Source organism: Mobula hypostoma, chromosome 7 (assembly GCF_963921235.1).
Source record: "Mobula hypostoma chromosome 7, sMobHyp1.1, whole genome shotgun sequence".
Taxonomy (NCBI): domain Eukaryota; kingdom Metazoa; phylum Chordata; class Chondrichthyes; order Myliobatiformes; family Myliobatidae; genus Mobula; species Mobula hypostoma.
The window spans coordinates 146,991,776-147,009,308 of NC_086103.1; the positions used below are offsets into that span (position 1 = coordinate 146,991,776).

Below are 17,533 nucleotides of genomic sequence, written 5' to 3' on the forward strand. Positions count from 1 at the left end.
TCAGAATCAGAATCAGGTTTAATATCACCGGCGCATGTCATGAAATTTGTTGTCTTTGCGGTAGCAGTACAATGCAATAGTGTAATGCAGAAAGGAAAATGTGAAATACAGTAAAAATATATACATAATAGTTAAATAAGTTGTGCAAAAATAGAAATAAAAAAGTAGTGAGGTAGTGTTCAACGTCCATTCAGAAATCAGACGGTGGAGTGGAAGAAGCTGTTCCTGAATTGTTGAGTGTGTGCCACCTTCTTGATGGTAGCAGTGAGAAGAGGGCATGACCTGGGTGATGGGGTCCTGAATGATGGATGCCGCCTTTTTGAGGCATCACTCCTTGAAGATGTCCTGAATACTACAGAGACTAGTGCCCATGACGGAGCAAACCATCTCTGCAGCTTATTTCGATTCCGTGCAGGAGCCTCGCTCCTCCATACCAGATGGTGATGCAGCCAGTTACAATGCTGTCCACGATACATTTGTAGAAATTTGCGAGAGTCTTTGTTGACTTACCAAATCTCCTCACACTCCTAATGAAATATAGCTGATAAGAATGTCATCATTTAATGACCAAGAATAGAAGTTAGCATGGAAAAGTTTCAAAGGTTCTAACTGGGCCCGATACACACTCAGAGGCCACTTTATTAAGTACAGGAGATACGGACAACCTAATAAAGTGGATACCGAATACGTGTCCATGGCCTCCTGCTGCTGTAGCACATCCACTTCAAGGTTCCATGTGTTGTGCATTCAGAGTTGTTCTTCTGCACACCACTGTTGTAATGCATAGCTATTTGAGTTACTGTCACCATCCTGTCAGCTTGGCCATTAATCTCTGACTTCTCTCATTAACATGGCATTTTTGCCCAGTGGATGTTTGCCTAATGGCTGAACTTCGACTCACTGGATGTTTTTTTTTTGTTTTTTGCACCATTCTCTGTAAACTCTACAGACTGTTGTGTATGAAAATTCCAGGAGATCAGCACTTTCTGAGATACTCAAACCACCCCATCTGACACCAACAATCACTCCATGGTCAAAGTCACTTTAATCACTTTTGCCCCATTCTGATGTTTGGTCTGAACAGCAACTGAACCTCTCAAGCATGTCTGCATGTTTTATGCATTGCGTTATGGCCACATGGGAAGGTTGATGCTTCGCTGCTGCTTGTGGATGGAAGGGGGAACAGAGGGGCTTTGGGTTTCTGATATCTTAACCATCATTCATTCTTTGGGGCACCCCTCTGTTTTTGTGGATGTCTGCAAAGAAAAAGAATTTCAGGATGTATATTGTATACATTTCTCTGATAGTAAATGGAACTACTGAACATGATTTGCCAATTAGATATTTGATTTACAAGCTGTACAGGTGTACCCAATAAAATCACCACTGAGTGTATAGGCAATAAGGACAGCTCATACTCCATTTGATAAAGAAGGGGGAAAAGCTGGGAGATCACACTCACAGAGCCCTGGATCCCAAATACCCACATTTGTAGCTAGAATTCAGGATGGTGTGATATCTTTCTACCTGAAGTTTATGAGGAGCAGACTCTTAAGATAGGTCTAAAACTTTGGAAGAAGGAATGGCATGATCACCTCAACCACATTTATGGTTGTTGGATCAATTTATGGTCCATTATAAAGCAATAATTCTGCATGTCCCAGCAGTACAATATAACCCATCAGCTAAAAGTGCTTTTGGAATGAACCAATACAAGCATTCCCATATTTAATTACAGTATATATCTCCTGTCCATGATTCACAGAACACAAGACTTACAGGATATACGAGGGGTGATTGATAAGTTCGTGGCCTAAGGTAGGTAGAAGGAGTCAATTTTAAGAAAACCTCATATAGTCCCCTTCTACATTTACACACTTAGTCCAAAGGTTGTGGGGCATACAGATTTTGACCTCCAGAAAGTGTCCACAGATGGGTAAGCAGGAAGTTTGAAGTTAATAACTCATCTCCTTCTACTTTAGGCCACGAACTTATCAATCACCCCTGATGAGTTATTAACCTCAAATTTTCTGAATCACTCAAAGAGTTGAACTGCATGTGCATATAACGAGAGCTGTATAACTCATCTCCTTCTACCTTAGGCTACGAACTTATCAATCACCCTTGCTGTGAGCACTTTCTGGAGGTCCACAGTCTGTATGCTCCACGACCGCTGAGCTAAGTGTGTAAATGTAGGAGGGGACTATGTTGAAAAATAAATATGCTAGGTTTTCTAAAATTGACTCTTTCTACCTTAGGCCACAAACTTATCAATCACCATTCGTACTTTGTGCACATTACAAAATATAAACGAATAGGACAAATTACTGAGAAACTATGAAATCCAGTCATGGAAAATAGTGAAAAGCATTGAATTCTCTCTCTGAGCTTGTGGTCTGAATGTGTGATTAGGTGATATATTGGTTGCAGCTTACTGTATTCAATACTAATATGCCTCATGTGTAATGACATTCAAGAAGAAAAAGCTTTGAGAAATAAAAATCAGAAACTCCCAGTATAAAATGGTAACTAATGATGAAGGACCAGAGGAAAGGATAGGAAAGTGTAAATGAAATTACTGCATAATTGCGTACATTTAAAGCAGAAATGAACATGGAATCAGAAACGAGATTTGGAAGAGTTTGTTGAGCATTGATTGCAGTACATGGGGAAGCTCATGATCGAAGGCAAGCATAAGCAGCAAGTAAAATGATTGCACCAGAAGTCTCTATGCTTGATTACTCTCTGTGCTAACTTCACTTTGTGGCTTCAGTTCTCGTTCCAAGATATAAGCATGGCTTTTACGCAAATTGTAGAGGCAATGCAGAAAGAAGAAATAAGACTGAAGCAAAATATCAAAGTACGACTAACAGTCTACAACCTGGAAAACAGATTCCTGAGAGATGAACACGTAAAGGTATTAAAGATAATTATGGAAACAGAAAAAGATCATTGATAAAGATTACTTTAAATGATATTTAGAGAGCAGACAAGTGTAGAATTAAGACATGGCATTGAATGTGAGCATTATTTTATGACCATGAAGAATAGTAAAAGAAAACACCAAGACAGAATAATTGAAACAATTAACTAGAAATGTTTAGCAGACAAGTTAATGAGGTATTTGCAAGGAATTCTTAGAATCTATATAGTTAGAAGAATTAACTTACTTAATAATAGTGTTCATGATTGTGTTCTAATTTCCATGTTAAAATCCACAATTTGATGAAAGAAATAATATACTGTAATAGTACCTAACTGGACACCCTGATATAAATATGAATGCCTGCAAAAATGATGACAATTTTTTCCTAATCAAAACTGTCGATAATCCTTGGTCCACAAGCTGTATATCTACTGGAGTTTTAAGAAAATATTTGCTGTTTAATTTTCAACATTATCATGATCAGTATTCCTGTTACTATTCAGGTTAAATTGTTAGCCATTACTTATGGTTGAAGTCAGTAAGGAGTCCAATTATGTATGTCTGATTGTTTCTTTTTCTGATAGCATTGTGGATTTTTATATTTGGGAAGAAGCTCTAAGCCATTCATTAATGACAAAGCAGAATAAAATATGCTCAGTTCAGTCTGCTATCTAATAATCATATCTGGTGCATATTATAGGCCCCAGGAGTCACATCTAAGGAGAGAACTGCATGCCTATCTGAAGTGTTCTGTTGTCATGGTAACAATCTGGATATGAAGATAATACAAACACCTAATACAACCAGTAAAAGGCCACTGCAACTGTCAACTACACTTTCTCATCCAAGGCTAAGCAGTGGGAGGAATATTGCTAGACATTTTAATCAGTGAGCTAGGCATTGCTCTGATGAGATGGCCTTTCTATTCCCTTAGCACATTATACATTTGTATGATGAATTGTGTAACAGCTCGCAATACATGACTCACTTATTAAAGGGAAATTACAACAACTAAACATGGATACTCAAACATTCATGGAGATTAACTTAATTTTAAAATATTATTGTATTTCACAGTGCCGCAGGACTTGATTCTATACAAACAAAATGTATGTTTATCTTCCTTAGATATAAAATCAACTCGAGCCTTATAAAATTGCACCAGTAATTTTTTTAATGTTATATCAAACTAAATTCTTAATTCTCAATGACAGCTCAAAAATTACTTCAGAAGACACAGTGAAAACGTAGCTGATCCAAAGTGGGAATGAACTATTCAATTGAGTGTCCTTAAACAAGTTGAAGGGGGATTGACCTTGACATTCCATTCAAGTTTCTTTGGTTTATTGAAGAATACTGTGAGAAGCTGCATTGTGTATTCAGTGTAGCTTTATTTGACACTGCTCAAATTTCTTACATTAAACAAGGTAAATGAATCATAACAGGTTCTTTTTAACACAAACTGACATGAAACCGAAAATTGCTAGTTATTAAGTAAAAAAGTAATTAAACATTGTTCAAACACTCAGCAGATTTGGAAGAATTTAATGAGGGAAACAAATCGTTTATAAGTACAAACACGAGGAAATCTGCAGATGCTGGAATTTCAAGCAACACACATAAAATTTGCTGGTGAATGCAGCAGGCCAGGCAGCATCTCTAGGAAGAGGTACAGTTGATGTTTCGGGCTGAGACCCTTCGTCAGTAAATAGCCATTCTCAGAACTAAAAGTTATTTCATTTGGCTATGGCTCAGCAAATGACAATCTTCTGAGTCAGAAGCCTGCAGGTTCAAGTGTCATTCAAAGACAGACATGAAAATCAATATGACATTGCATTACAATGCTGAGGCAATTCTACAGTGCAGTCCAATGTATAGCAGCCATTTGTTTTAAGCTAAACATTACTTAGAGTTTATCACTGTAGTTTGTGGGAGTATACTGTGTAGAAATTGACTGTCATGTTTTCTGTGTTATAAGTGTCTATGTTTCAAAACATACTTCCGTTGTTAAAAAGTTCTAGATGTCCTCAAAGAGAAATGAAAGACACCTCATAGACACAAATGCACTATGTGTGTAAAACATTTGCAACCGATGGGGGAGAGAAAATTAACAAAGACACACAGGAAAAGACAAAGAATGATGTGTGAAGAATATGGGTATTCGGAAATAATCAAGTTGAAAAGCAAATGAGTTTCAAGCTGGTTTTGGACTTCACCACGTTACACTTCATAAGAACTCTATGCTTTATTTTTTCCTTCCTTCCCAATTCTTTCTTTCATTGTTTATGATCCATTAACTCCAATTGCAAGTTTAAATTTTCTATATACATCCTCATTGCTGCAAGTTATCTGTTTGCATTGAACTCTTGGTGCTAAAAAGTATCTTTGGGCATTTCTGGATTGCTCTGCTCTGGTAGCTACGATGGCTCTACATTACAAGGTAACATGACAGTATCCCATTACTTCACATTCACTGATATTTGTTTCCCTCGTCAAATTCTGCCTAACCTGCTGAATGTCGGCATTATCTTATTTCATTGGGCAATGCTTAATTGCTTTTAATGAGCAATTTTCTGCTCACCATGAGCTCATGTTGGAGTCAAGAGGTTTGAGTGTGCATTCCAGACTGCTTTTTCAGCACACTGAGGGAGTGTTCTGCTGCTGGAGATGTTAACTACTAACTATCCACTACGCAGGAAGTCATAAAACATTCCATGGCATTCTTTCAAGATAAATGAAGGAACTTCTCTTGATTAATATTTAAATTCAATCTACATTGCTTGAATATCTTTTTCTAGTCATTGATATGTTACCACTAGAGGTACACTGATTGTAGAAGTAGGCTAATACTTTTACAGCATACCAGGGAGCACGCTTTAACCACATTCTAACATTGTGAATGATGCTGAATAAATAAAAGGTCTTCTTTTCGCAACTCGGTGATTAACACTGCCATTCCCTCAGCATTAATAAACAAGCTTCAAAACATAGGCCTCTGTATCTCACTCTGCAACTGCATCCTTGACTTCCTTATTTGGAGACCGCAGTCAGTGTGGATAGATAGTTACTTTTCACTATCAGCATCCCTTTACTACTCTCTATTCACTCATGATAGAGTGGCTAAACAGCTCAAATGCCTGTAAATTTGCTATTATTTGCTGTTACTGCTATTAGTAGAATCTCAGATGGCCATGAGGCAGCTTTCAGGAGTAAAATAGATCAGCTGGTTGAATGGTGTTGCAAACTCAAGGTCAGCAAGACAAGGAATTGATTGTAGACTTCATGAAAGAGAAGCCAGGAAAATATATGTTTTAGTCCCCATTGAGAGAAAGGATGAGCGCTTTATGATCCTGGGTGTCAACACTTCAGAGAATCTATCCTGAGCCTAATACATTGCTGAAGGCACACCAGCAGCTCGAGTTCAAGATCAGCTTGTTATCATTCAACCATTCACATATATAGAATATTGCCAAATGAAACAATGTTCCTCCTGGCCAAGGTGCATAGGACGCACATATAACACAAGGTAAAGTAACAAATAATAAGGTACATTTATGACACAAAGAGATTGCTGGACTCAGCATTCCTGATAAATATCTCTGATGGATGAAAGAGGGACCTCAATGATCCTCTTGCAATCCTTACAACCAGATGCCTTGCAATTCCTGTACCAGGTTGTGATGCAGCAGGTCAGGACACTTTGATGGGTGCTGCTGTAAAAATTGGTTAGAATGGGCGGGGGAGGTGGGGGGAGGGAGGGGAGCCTCATTCACCTCAAGCTTCTCAGGAAGCGGAGATGCTGCTGTGCTTTCTTGACCAAAGAGGTGGTATTGAGGGACCAGGTGAGATTGTCCGTTATGTGCACGTCCAGAAACTTGGTGCTCCTAACTCTCTCCATGGAGCAGCAATTTATGTGCAGTGAGGAGTGGTCAGCCAGCACGTTCCTAAAGCCCACAATGATCTCTTTGGTCTTGTCCACTCAAGTTGTTGTGCTTGCCCCATTCTACCTCCCACCATTGCACAGAGAGATATTGAGACCCAACAAGGGCAGGATACCCACCACCTTCTGAGGGATGATTGTATTAAGTGCTGAGCTAAAGCTAATAAGCAGCATCCCAGCATATGTGGAACCATTTTCCAGGTGGGACAGGACAGAGGGGAGTGCAGAGGCTATAGCGTCATCAGTGGACCGACTTGAGTGAAACTGGAAAGGATGCAATGTAGCAGGAAGATGGCATTGAATGCCATCCATAACCAGCTGCTCAAGGCACTTCATTATTGTCGAGGTCAGCACCTTGACGTCAGCCCACTTAAGGATATTTGGGTTGTCATAAAGATGCTGAAGGTTTCTTTTGATGTATGGTGGAGAGCATTCTGACTGGTTACGTGACAGCCTGGTATGGAGTCTTCCAGTGCACACGATCAGAAGAGGCTACAGAGGCTTGTAGGCTCAGCTAGCTCCATCATGGACATAACCCTCCTCACCATCGAGGTAAAGGAGCCAGCATAGCCGAAGACCCCACCCACCCTGGACATTCCCTCTTCTTTCCTCTGCCATCAGGCAGAAAGTAAAACAAAGTTAGAAACACGTACCACCAGGCTCAAGGACAGCTTCTATCCTGCTGTTATTAGACACCTGAACAGGCCTCTTGTGTGATATGATGGACACTTGGCTTCAGAATCAGACTTGTTATAAACTTGCACTTTATCATTTATCTGCACTGCACTCTTTTGGTAGCTTTTACAATTTATTTTGCATTGTTATTGTTTTACTTTATTTCAGCTCAATGCACTGTGTAATGATTTGATCTGTATAAACATCACACAAGTAATTCTTTTCACTGTATCTTGGTATATGTGACAATAATAAATCAATACCAATACCAGCCTTCAAAAGGTGGTGTGACATCTATCATTAAAGACTCTCACCTCCTGGGACACGCCCTCTTCACGTTACTACCATCAGGGATGAGATACAGGCCCATGAAGAGCTGCACTCCGTGATTTAGGAACAGCTTCTACCTCTCCGAAATCAGATTTCTAAATGGTCCATGAACCAATGAACACTACCTCTTTGTTCTTTTTTGTACATTTTTTTTATTTCTGTAATTTATAGATTTTTTTTACGTCTTTTCACTGTTCTGCTACCAAAAAACAACACATTTCATGTGATATGTCAGTGATAATAATCCAGTTCTTATTTTGCTGTGTCATCTTAATTATTCAGTAACTTTCTTTAACCTGAAGTCTTTTTCCCATCTGCCACTGATAATGCTTCGCTGCTAATTGTATTTCGCTGCTTTTCTGTTTTCTCAGTTTCTTTTTCTGCTGTGTGAGTCCTTGACGGAATCCGTTTATTTTCTCAGGCTGAAGTCAACTTCTGCCCTAGAGATTGCTGTTCTTAAAGGGATGATACCCTGCCAGTTCCTCTTGATTCTAGCAATAGCTTTCTTGCTACTGAGCCCTAGTAATCAACACTTCTGTGTTTTTTACTTTTACACTCTACCCTGAGCTGTTTCTGCTGGTTGCTATCTTGCTCAGCATTCTAGTCCACTGTAGCCAGATGAACTTCCACCTATGGCTTTCTACTGGACTTACATTGCCTCTTCCCTATAGTCCCTCTATTGATGATTTGGATCCATAGAATTATCAGTGCAGGCCCATGCATACCCCTACTAGATCCTTGTGTCAATGTTAGTTCATGATTGATCTTCCAGTTTGTTTATTCTCACTCCACAGGAGAATCTAAAGCAACCTAAAGGTGGGAGGTGAAGATGGCGGCGTGACGCAGTACACGCAGCTCTCCGGTGAAATGATATCGGATTTGTAAGTAGGATGCCATGCACAATTCTGATTTGATGGAGACAGATGTGAGAAGCAGAGAAACATCTGGAGAAAACTTCTGAAATGCCCAGTTCGCTGCTGCTGCTACTGTGCGATCGGGAATCTCCGGAGGGAAGGCCCCAAAATCCCCGGCTTTGCCGGCTGCTGGTGACCGAGGCTGGGGTCAAAGCGTTCGGCAGAGATGGTGCTCAGTACTCGGTGTCGGAGGGCTGATCGGAGGCTCGAAGTTTTCGGACAACTCAGAGTCCGATTGTGGTCGGGCATGACAGGGAGAGTTTTCTTCCTTCTCCCGTCTGCGTGAGATGTGGGACTTCCGAGAGACTTTGAACTTTTTTTACTGTGCCATGGCCTGTTCTTCATCAAGTTATGGTATTGTTGCACTGTTGTAACTATATGTTATAATTATGTGGTTTTTGTTAGTTTTTCAGTCTTGGTCTGTCCTGTGTTTCTGTGATATCACACCGGAGGAATATTGTATCATTTCTTAATGCATGCATTACTAAATAACAATAAAAGAGGACTGTGTGTCCTCATAATCTAATCTAAAATTTACCCAATGATATTTCCCCAGAAAAACTCCTGGGCACTCTATACACAAAATTTGGGTACTAAATAACTGAAACATCAAGCTCCCACAACCATAACAAAAATCTAAATTATTCCACCATAGAATTTAGCTTTGGACTCTTTAATTGTCTCCTTGCCTGAACTACCAGGGTAATCAGTCCTAACCTTTGCCAAGGAAGTATGACAAAAAAAATCTGATAAATGAAAGGCGCTATAAGAAAATGAGGGCAAGAATTTTCTAATTAAAGTGGAGCTAAAAGTTCTGCTCACCCCATCAGCACTGCTTTCCAGCAGGAAGTAAGCCCAACGACACCTAATACCAATCCCTCTCACCTATACAGTGCCAAACATCTTGCTTCCTTAACCCTGTTATCACAGCACCTTTTGCTGCCAGAGATTATAGCTCAGGGTATTTCAGAGTTGAGAGTTCAATTCCAGCACCATTCTGTAAGGATTCTCTGTACGTCCTCCTCATGGGATGCAGGGGTTCCACTCCCTGTGCTGTGGTTTCCTCCCACGGTCCAAAGATGTATTGGGCAGGTTAACTGGTCACTATAAATTGCCCCGTGACTAGGTTCAGGTTTATCAGGGTTGTGGGAACGCTGGAGTGGTGTGGCTCGAAGGGCCGGAAAGGCCTACTCCACACTGTATTGCTAAATAAACAAAGATCTGAAGATTTTCAATATCTGCAAAACTGAGCTAAAATATCAAAGAGCTGTTATACTAGTCAGTGTATTCCTCATCTTAAGTTAAAATGTCTTAAATAGGATCAAAATGTAAAATAGTTCATTAGACCATGAATACACCTTAAACCTATGTTCTCTAATTCTAGCAACACACATAAAAGTTGCTGGTGAACACAGCAGGCCAGGCAGCATCTCTAGGAAGCGGTGCAGTCGACGTTTTGGGCCGAGACCCTTCGTCAGGACTAACTGAAAGAAGAGCTAGTAAGAGATTTGGAAGTGGGAGGGGGAGATCCGAAATGATAGGAGAAGACAGGAGGGGGAGGGATGGAGCCAGGAGCTGGATAGTTGATAGGCAAAAGGGATACGAGAGGATCATGGGACAGGAGGCCCAGGGAGAAAGAAAAGTGGGAGGAGGGGGAAAAAGCCCAGAGAAAGGGCAAGGGGTATAGTCAGAGGGACAGAGGGAGAAAAAGGAAAGAGAGAGAAAGAATGTGTGTATATAAATAAATAACGGAATGGGTACGAGGGGGAGGTGGGGCATTAGCGGAAGTTTGAGAAGTCAATGTTCGTGCCATCGGGTTGGAGGCTACCCAGACGGAATATAAGGTGTTGTTCCGCCAACCTGAATGTGGCTTCATCTTTACAGTAGAGGAGGCCGTGGATAGACATGTCAGAATGGGAATGGGATGTGGAATTAAAATGTGTGGCCACTGCGAGATCATCTAGGAAAAGCGTGCAGTCAATGTTTCGGACCGAACTGTTAAGACCATAAGACCATAAGACAAAGGAGCAGAAGTCGGCCATCCGGCCCATCGAGTCTGCTCCACCATTTTATCATGAGCTGATCCATTCTCCCATTTAGTCCCACTCCCCCACCTTCTCACCATAACCTTTGATGCCCTGGCTACTCAGATACCTATCAATCTCTGCCTTAAGTACACCCAATAACTTGGCCTCCACTGCTGCCCGTGGCAACAATTTCCATAGATTCACCACCCTCTGACTAAAAAAATTTCTTCGCATTTCTGTTCTGAATGGGTGCCCTTCAATCCTTAAGTCATGCCCTCTCGTACTAGACTCCCCCATCATGGGAAACAACTTTGCCACATCCACTCTGTCCATGCCTTTCAACATTCGAAATGTTTCTATGAGGTCTCCCCTCATTCTTCTAAACTCCAAGGAATACAGTCCAAGAGCGAACAAACGTTCCTCATATGTTAACCCTCTCATTCCCGGAATCATTCTAGTGAATCTTCTCTGTGCCCTCTCCAATGTCAGCACATCCTTTCTTAAACAAGGAGACCAAAACTGCCCACGGTACTCCAAGTGAGGTCTCACCACCGCCTTATAGAGCCTCAACATCACATCCCAGCTCCTATACTCTATTCCTCTAGAAATGAATGCCAACATTGCATTCGCCTTCTTCACCACCGACTCAACCTGGAGGTTAACCTTAAGGGTATCCTGTACGAGGACTCCCAAGTCCCGTTGCATCTCAGAACTTTGAATTCTTTCCCCATTTAAATAATAGTCTGCTCATTTATTTCTTCTGCCAAAGTGCATAACCATACACTTTCCAACATTGTATTTCATTTGCCACTTTTCTGCCCATTCTTCCAATCTATCCAAGTCTCTCTGCAGACTCTCTGTTTCCTCAGAACTACCGGCCCCTCCACCTATCTTTGTATGTCAGCAAACTTAGCCACAAAGCCATCTATTCCATAATCCAAATGGTTGATGTACAATGTAAAAAGAAGCAGCCCCAACACGGACCACTGTGGAACACCACTGGTAACCGGCAACCAACCAGAATAGGATCCCTTTATTCCCACTCTCTGTTTCCTGCCAATCAGCCAACGCTCTATCCATGTATGTAACTTTACCGTAATTCCATGGGCTCTTATCTTGTTAAGTAGCTTCATGTGTGGCACCTTGTCAAAGGCCTTCTGAAAATCCAAATATACAACATCCACTGCATCTCCCTTGTCTAGCCTACTGGTAATTTCCTCAAAAAATTGTAATAGGTTTGTCAGGCAGGATTTTCCTTTAAGAAATCCATGCTGAGTTCTGCCTATCTTTTCACATGCCTCCAGGTACTCTGTAACCTCATCCTTGACAATCGATTCCAACAACTTCCCAACCACTGATGTCAAGCTAACAGGTCTATAATTTCCTTTTTGCTTCCTTGCCCCCTTCCTAAATAGTGGAGTGATATTTGCAATCTTCCAGTCCTCCGGAACCATGCCAGAATCTATCGACTTTTGAAAGATCATCGCTAATGCCTCTGCAATCTTCACAGCTACTTCCTTCAGAACACGAGGGTGCATTCCATGTGGTCCGGGAGATTTATCTACCTTTAGACTATTCAGCTTCCTGAGTACTTTCTCTGTCGTAATTGTGACTGCGCACACTTCTCTTCCCTGCCACCCTTGAGTGTCCGGTATCCTGCTGATGTCTTCCTCAGTGAAGACTGATGCAAAATACTCGTTCAGTTCCTCCGCCATCTCCTTATCTCCCTATCTCCCATTACAATTTCTCCAGCATAATTTTCTATCGGTCGTATATCTACTCTCACCTGTCTTTTACTCTTTATTTACTTGAAAAAGCTTTTAGTATCCTCTTTGATATTATTTGCTAGCCTCCTTTCATAGTTAATCTTTTCCCTCTTAATGACCTTCTTAGTTTCCTTTTGTAAGCTTTTAAAAACTTCCCAATCCTCTGTCTTCCCACTAATTTTTGCTTCCTTGTATGCCCTCTCCTTTGCTTTAACTTTGGCTTGGACTTCTCTTGTCAGCCACGCTTGCATCCTTTTTCCATTTGAAAATTTCTTCTTTTTTGGAATATACCTGTCTTGCACCTTCCTCACTTCTCACATAATCTCCAGCCACTGCTGCTCTGCCGTCTTTCCCACCAGTGTCTCTTTCCAGTCAACTTTGGCCAGTTCCTCTCTCATGCCACTGTAATTTTCTTTACTCCACTGAAATACCGACACATCAGATTTCGGCTTCTCTTTTTCAAATTTCACAGTGAACTCAATCATGTTATGATCACTGCCTCCTAAGGGTTCCTTCTCCTCAATCTGTCTAATCACCTCCGGTTCATTACACAATACCCAATCCAGTACAGCCGATCCCCTAGTGGGCTCAACAACAAGCTGTTCTAAAAAGCCATCTCACAGACATTCTACAAATTCTCTCTCCTGAGATCCAGTGCCGACCTAATTTTTCCAATCCACTCGCATGTTAAAATCCCCCATAATCATCATAACACTGCCCTTCTGACAAGTCTTTTCTATATTTCCTCTTGTAATTTGTAGTCCACATCCCTGCAGCTGTTTGGAGGCCTATAAATAACTGCCATCAGGGTCCTTTTACCTCTGCGATTTCTTAGCTCAATCCATAAAGATTCTGCACCTTCCGATCCTATGTCACCTCTTTCTAACGATTTAATATCATTTCTTACCAATAAAGCCACACCACAATATCATACCTGCCAATCTGTAGCTGTATGACAAGATCATCCACCTTATTCCTTATGCTGCGTGCATTTAAGTATAACACCTTAAGGACCAGTATTTGGTACTTTTCGCTTTGATTTCACTGCAACTTTATTGCACTGCAACTCATCCCAATGGCTTCAAATTTGCCCCATCACCTGCCTGACATCTTTACTGCTCACTATCTCAAATTTATTTCCGTTTTCCCCTTCCTCCGCTCTATCATTCCCGGTTCCCATCCCCCTGCCAAATTAGTTTAAATCCTCCCTAACAGCTCTATTAAACTTTCCCGCCAGGATATTGGTCCCCTTCGGGTTCAGGTGTAACCTGTCCTTTTTGAACAGGTCATACTTCCCCTAGAAGAGATCCCAATTATCCAAGAATCTGAAGCCCTGCCCCCTGCACCAGTCTCTCAGCCACGCATTCATCTGCCTGATCCTACTACTCTTGCCCTCGCTAGCACGTGGCACAGGTAGCAATCCCGAGATTACTACCCTGGAGGTCCTGCTTCTCAGCTTCCTTCCTAACTCCTGGAAATCTCTCTTCAGGACCTCCTCCTTTGTCCTATCTATGTCATTGGTACCAACATGTACCAAGACATCTGGCTGCTCACCCTCCCCCTTCAGAATATTCTGGACCCGATCCGAGACATCCTGTACCCTCGCACCTGGGAGGCAACACACCATGCGGGTATCTCAATCAGGCTCACAGAATCTCCTGTCTGTTCCCCTGACTATGGAATCCCCTATGACTACCGCATTCCTCTTCTCCCTCCTCTCCTACACAACAGTGCCAGGCTCAGTGCCAGAGACCTGGTCACACTGGGCATCCCCTGTCAGGTCATCCCCCTCAATAGCATCCAGAACAAGATATTTGTTGCTGAGGGGGACAGCCACGGGTGTGCTCTCCACTATCCGGGCATTTCCCTTCCCTCTCTTGACAGTGACCCAGTTTTCTGACCCCTGTAGCCTAGGGATGACTACCTCCCTGTAGCTCCTGTCTATCACCTCTTCACTTTCCCTGATAAGCAGTAGGTTATCAAGCTGCAGCTCCAGATCCCTAACACGGTCTCTGAGGAGCTGCATCTCGGTGCACCTGGCACAGATGTGGCCATCAGGGAGGCTGGAGGTCTCCCAGGATTCCCACATCTGACACCCTGAACAAAGCACTAACCCTGCAGGCATGCTATCTAATTCTACAGGAATGAAACAGGAAAAATAAGTCTACTCACCCACTTACCTCGCCAAACAAACTTTTTAAACTGTTAGCTCGTACCGTTAGCTGTGAGAGCCCTGAATGTCCGGCCTATTCGCGAAAGTGGGGGGGGGGAGGTGGGGGGAGAAAAAAAGAGTTGGTGCTTTGCTCTCAGCTCTTCCCGTTTACTGCCAAAGCCCTACACTCACTCCGCTGCCCGCTGTATATGGTGGTCTCCTTTTTAAACTCTCCGCGCTGTCCTGTTACGTCATGCGCCTGCGCAGTCTCGTCCTTCTTGCACTGGAAGAAGAAAATGTACTTTTTTCCTAGATGCAGCCTGGTCTGCTCAGTTCCTCCAGCATTTTGTGTGTGATGCTCGGATTTCCAGCATCTGCAGATTTTCTTATGTTTGAGGTAGGCAGAGGGGATGGGGTGACTCTGTTGGTAAAAAAGTACAATCAATTCCTCAGATAGTGATGACCTAGGATCGGAAGATATAGAAACCTTGTGGGTAGAGTTAAGAAGCTGCAAGGGTGAGAAAGACCCTGATGGGAGATACATAGAGGCCTCTGAACAGTAGCCAAGATGTGGCCTACAAATTACAACAGGAGATAGAAAAGGATTATAAAAAAGGCAATGTTGCGATAATCATGGAGTTCAATATGCAGGTAGATTGGGAAAATTAGGTTGGTCCCAAGAGAGAATTTGTAGAATGCCTACAAGATAGATTTCTAGAGCAGCTTGTAGATGAGCCAGCTAGGGGAACAGCAATTCTGGATTGAGTGATTCGGTGGTTTGATTAAGGAGCTTAAGGTAAAGGAACTCTTTGGAGATAGTGATCATAATATGATAGAATTCACCCTGTGGTTTGAGAAGGAGAAGCTAAAATCAGATGTACCAGTATTACAGTGGAATAAAGGGAATTACAGAGGCATGAGAGAGAAGCTCGCCAATATTAATTGGAAGGGAACACTAGTTAGGACAATGGCAAAAGAGCAATGGCTGGTGTTTCTGGTGGAAATTCAGAAGGTGCAGGAAGGATATATCCCAAAGATGAAGAAGTATTCTAAAGTAAGAATGAGGCAACTGTGGCTGACAAGGGAAGTCAAAAACAGCATTAAAGCAAAAGAGTAATATTGAATAATATTGATGATATTATGAATAATAATATTGCAAAAATGAATAATATTGCAAAAATTAGTGGGAAGGTAGAGGATTGGGAAGCTTTTAAAAACCAACAGAAGGCAATTTAAAAAGTCAAAAAGGGAGAAAAGATGAAATATGAAGGAAAGCTAGCCAATAATATAAAAGTGGATACAAAAAGGTTTTTCAGATATACTGCATAAAGAGTAAAAGTCAGATGACGCTGGATGTTGGACCGCTGGAAAATGAAACTGGAGAGGTAGTAATGGGGGACAAAAGAATGGTGGATAAATTTAATAAGTATTTTGCTTCAATCTTCACTGTGGAAAACACTAGCAGAATGCCAGAAATGTGAGAGTGTCAGGGAGCAGAAATGAGTGTCGTTGTTAGGCCATAAGACCATAATACACAGAAGCAGAATCAGGCCATTTGGCCCATTGAGTCTGCTCTACTATTTCATCATGGCTGATCCAGTTCCCTCTCAGCCCCAATATCCCGCCTTCTCTCCATAAACCTTTATGCCCTGACTAATCAGAGATCTATTAGCCTCTGCTTTAAGTGCTGTGACATGGTTTCCACAGCTGCCTGAGGCAATAAATTCTACAGATTCACCACTCTCTGGCTAAAGAAATCCCTCCTTATCTTTGTTCTAAGTGGATCTCCCTCTACTCTGAAGTAGTGTCCTCTGGTCCTAGATTCCTTCCCTCTACCCCTCCCCCATACTAAGAAGGAGGTACTTGGGAAGCTGAGGTTTGAAAGCAGATAAGTCACCTGCACCAGATGGACTATATCCCAGGGTCCTGAAAGAGGTAGCTGAAGGGATTGTGGAGGCATGAGTAATAATCTTTCAAGAATCACTAGATTCAGGAATGGTTCCAGTGGACTGAAAATTTGTAAATGTGACTCCACTCTTAAGAAAGGAGGGAGGCAGAAGAAAGGAAATTATACGTCAGTTAGCCTGACTTCAGTGGTTGGAAAGATGTTGGAGTCTATTACTAAGGGTGATATTTCAGGGTACTTGGAGCTACATGCTAAAATAAGTGAAAGTCAGCATAGTTTCCTCAAGGGGAAATCTTGCCAGACAAATCTGTTGGAATTCTTTAAGGAAATAACCGGCTGGATAGACAAAAGAGAGTCAATGAATGTTGTTTACTTGGATTTTCAGTAGATATTTGACAAGGTGCCACATATGAGGCTACTTAACAAGATAACAGCCCATGGTATTACAGGAAAGGTACTAGCATGGATAGAAGATTGGCTGACTGGTTGAGTGGGAATAAAGGGAACCTTTTCTGGTTGGCCGCTGGTGACTAGTGGTGTGCTACAGGGCTTGGTGTTGGTACCACTTCTATTCACATTTTATGTCAATTATTTGCATGAAGGAATCGATGGCCTTTTTGCCAGGGTTGTAGACGATACAAAGATGGGAGGGTGGGTAGGTAGTGTTGAGTAAGCAGGGTGCCTGCAGAAGGATTTAGATTGGGGAATTGGGCAAAGGAGCGGCAGATGGAATACCATGTAGAGAAGTGTACCGTCATGCACTTTGGCAGAGGGAATAAAGGCGTGGACTATTTTCTAAATGGGGAGAAAATTCAAAAATCAGAGATTAAAAGGGATTTAGTAGTCCTCATGTAGGATTCCCTAAAGATTGACTTGCAGGTTGAGTCAGTGGTAAGG

The 17,533-nt window shown here is 41.8% G+C and overlaps 1 protein-coding gene across 1 annotated transcript in view; it reads left to right on the top strand.

The window, feature by feature from the left end:
- Positions 1 to 9,231, top strand: part of LOC134349629 (ras-like protein family member 11A) — a 36,589-nt gene extending 27,358 nt beyond the window's left edge. Inside the window, exon 4 of the mRNA XM_063054236.1 lies at positions 8,666 to 9,231. Within this exon, the coding sequence (XP_062910306.1) occupies positions 8,666 to 8,698 (33 nt within the window). The 3' untranslated portion in view covers positions 8,699 to 9,231. The remainder of the gene's footprint in view (positions 1 to 8,665) is intronic.
- The last annotated feature ends 8,302 nt before the right edge of the window (positions 9,232 to 17,533 follow it).